This window comes from Plasmopara halstedii (genome assembly GCF_900000015.1).
Source record: "Plasmopara halstedii genome assembly, contig: Scaffold_737, whole genome shotgun sequence".
NCBI classification, from domain to species: Eukaryota; Oomycota; class Peronosporomycetes; order Peronosporales; family Peronosporaceae; genus Plasmopara; species Plasmopara halstedii.
This window is the reverse complement of record NW_020187653.1, coordinates 1-3,487: the sequence shown is the minus strand read 5'-3', so window position 1 is coordinate 3,487 and position 3,487 is coordinate 1. Positions and strand designations below refer to the sequence as shown.

At 42.4% G+C, this 3,487-nt stretch overlaps 1 protein-coding gene across 1 annotated transcript; it reads left to right on the top strand.

Annotated features, from left to right (window-relative positions):
• Nucleotides 1–245: 245 nt before the first annotated feature.
• PHALS_13831 (uncharacterized protein) lies at nucleotides 246–3,021 on the top strand (the record flags this gene model as incomplete). Its single annotated transcript, XM_024729652.1, has 2 exons — nucleotides 246–440; nucleotides 2,773–3,021. The coding sequence occupies 2 exons, from the start codon at nucleotides 246–248 to the stop codon at nucleotides 3,019–3,021; spliced, it is 444 nt and encodes a 147-aa protein (XP_024580008.1).
• Between the last annotated feature and the right edge of the window lie 466 nt (nucleotides 3,022–3,487).

The window sequence follows — 3,487 nt, the reverse complement described above, 5'->3', positions numbered from 1 at the left end:
TGGTGGCGCTCCAGCCGATACTGAGCCCTTTGGGCTGCCAAATGACCAGTACCAGCGTAAACAGAAAAATAGCCCCTGCCAGAAACATCGTTTACTCCATTATATCTGTTTTTGTGAATGTGTTTCGATCAGCATGCGCCCGGTAGTCGGTTTTTCAGCTTCATGCGCGTCTCTTCCCGCAGGCAGTTCCAGCTATTGTCGATAACGGTTGCCGCCCACGCAGGCATGTTGGGAGAGAGACGGTAATGGACCCATTTCCCCTCGCGACGGTCGATCACCAGCCCAGACTCGCGCAACAAGGCCATGTGACGGGAGACTTTCGGCTGCGACTCGGTGGTCGCGGCGCAGAGATCGCAGACGCACAATTCTCCTGCTTCACGGAGCAGCATGACGATGGAGAGCCGCGTTTCGTCGGAGAGGGTTTTGAAGAGCTGGAGCGGGTGGATCATGGAAATTCCTGCAGGTGTAATAGTTTATATATGTATAATCATATATGTTTTGATTGCAGGAGAGAAGCAGAGATGAGAGGTACGGGAATTTCAGGCAACAAAAAACCCATTTATGTAAACGGGTTAGTGAAAACAATGAGTTTCAAGAGAATCAATAAGTTAGGTTAGTGGTAAGGAGTGGCGATTACGGGGCAATGCCAACCGCTGCCGCCACTTTGTCGCCACTGTTTGTTGTAACTTTACGAAGACCCTTTAGCCTTTAGTTGGTATCAAAGCACTTTTGTTAGGGTTCCATCGCTTGGTCATATCCAAAGTGTGTAGAGTTACCAGAAAACCTCCGCGATAACCTCCCTTTAGAATATAGCAGCAGGGCACCAGATAGTAAGATAAGGGGTAGGGATAGTTCAGGTTTCCCCTGTTGGGCAGATTTACCGTTACCAAATTGCGAAGAACAAATTGAAACGGCAAAAGTAGAAATCAAAAGATGGGTTGATGAAGTTAATACATATATAAACTATCACTAATGGCCTTCAAAACTTACATTGGGAAGATTAAGTGCATTAGAAATATCAATGTTCAATAAGGCTCTGAACTATCTGGATGAGCTAATTAATCTAGATGCCTCTACTGCTCCGAATATTTTGTGGTCAATATTTCCCTTCGAGAAGTAAGGTGCAAGGAGATTCGTTTTATTCAATGGATGAATCTCCGTTTATACTGTCATTTATTCGAGGGAAGCCTCTTTCCGATCTCTATAAATGGAGCTTCTATGTATTTATAAGTTAGTAATGAAACATAACAAATCATATACCAAGCGAGGGTCTGGATGATATAGTAAAAGTATTTGTTATCTTGGGCGTTGTAGTGAAATATAAATTTGTTCATTATGAACCAACCAATTCCATGCAATAAATAAATACTATAACTAGCATCACCTAGTCTTAAAAAACCTCTCGAAGTTAATATCCCGAAAAGAGTTGAACCGGATGTAATTAGATAAAAGAAAATGCCAATAAGTATGCAAGAGTAAAAGTTGTAGGCTGAAGTCTTTCCAGAAAGAAATATACAATAAAATAATATGAAGATAGCCAGAATGTTTTTTATTTTTTTGAATCTATTTGTAATAGTAAGCTTAAGGTTTTTTACTAGAATTCCAGTTGCAAAAAATAAAAGGAAAGAAATGTTATAGGTGGGGATTTTGAATGTAGGTAATATGTTAATTAAAAATGCAATGGCAGCAATGCATAGCCCGACCGTGTACTTTTTGTTGAATAATGAAGATAAAAGAGGCAGGCTAAAGTAAAATGCCCACTCCCAATACAATGACCATGTGACTCCAGCATTAATTAAATTGGTGTGTTGATATCCAAATAAAGCAGGTTTGATTCCTGTTATGCCGCCGTCAAACCAGTAGAGAATGTCACTGTAGCTAGTTTGTGCTATGTTTTTACCTATATATGCAGCTAAAGCGATGCAAAATATTGAAGATACAATGCACATGGGGAATATTCTTAGGAAGCGTTTTGTGAAAAACGTTTTCCAATTTGATTGTAATTTAATATCTCCAAACAAATATCCAGTGATCATAAAGAAAACTGCAACACCGAATGTACCTATATATGCTGTAGAATTATCATTTATTTTCCAATTGCCTGTTTTGAAAAAAAATTCCGAGTAGCTATTATGGTGAAAAGCTACAAATGCCGCTAAAAGATAGCGTAATCCGTCTATGTTGTAATTTCTGTTATGCACAAAACTGTCTTTCCGTAAGCCAAAAATAAAAGATGCGGAGAGTATGCAGAATAAAGACCATATAAGGTGTAAGTTCATTTTTTATCGCAAGGAAATTAATGTTTTTATAAAGTACAGTATTTTAACATGTTTGTGAAGTTTGTGTGAAGATGATTGTGAGTATTTTTATATATCTCTTTTCAGCTTGGGAAAACTGCAAGCGATAGAGGTATGTAGCAAGATTTATCTGTGAAATATCTCTAATTGATATAACGTTTCTGGGATTTATATTTTTGACTTGAGCATATGATTCGGACTGCTCAGTTTTTGTATGATCGACAAAACAATTTTGCAAAGATGTGTTTGCAAACAATACACTCTATCCTAAGGCGAAACCTAAACACCGGAGGGTTCGCCGTATGGCTCAGGATTATCACCACGGTGTGCGTGTCGTTGAGATCAACGATGGCACCCGCCCTATTTCAACAGTAAGCACGGCAATTGTAAGTATGGTCTGTACCGGCGATGATGCAGATGCGTCCGTGTTCCCCCTCAATAAACCGGTCCTGCTTACCGACGTGCTGACCGCCAGCGGAAAACAGGCGAGTCCGGCACGCTGGCCCGCTCTCTGGATGCAATTGCCGACCAAGCAAAACCCGTGACCGTCGTTGTGCGCGTTGCTCAGGGTGAAACTGAAGCGGAAACAACCTCCAACATTATCGGCGGCGTGACAGCTGACGGTAAAAAAACGGGCATGAAAGCGCTGTTATCTGCGCAGTCCCAGCTCGGCGTTAAGCCGCGCATTCTTGGCGTGCCGATCTCTACACCGAAATGCCGGTGAAGGTGAGCGGCTTTAAGCAGCCCATTGATGATGCGGAGTGGACCATCACCACGTTGACGCATACCGTCAGCCCGGATAACGGGTTTACGACCAGTCCGGATCTCGAAGTGAAAATAGATGAGTTCGACGTTGAATGATTAGTTCCAAATTGAGAGCAATGATGTAGCATTATTGCGAACTGGTTAAGAGTGAGGGCTGAACGAAATGATGAATTGTCCGATGTGCGGTCAGGCCGCGCATACACGCAGTAGCTTTCAGGTTTCCAGTGAGACCAAAGAACGATACAACCAGTGCACCAATATTGAGTGCGGTCATACGTTCGTGACGCATGAGACGTTTGTGCGGTCCGTGTGCCGTCCGCAAAAAATCAGCGCTGCACCGCCTCATCCGAAGGGAATGCAGGAACAATTAGCTTACTGATACTGACCCCCCGCTGGCGGGTTTTTATTGATTACTGTCGCCATAG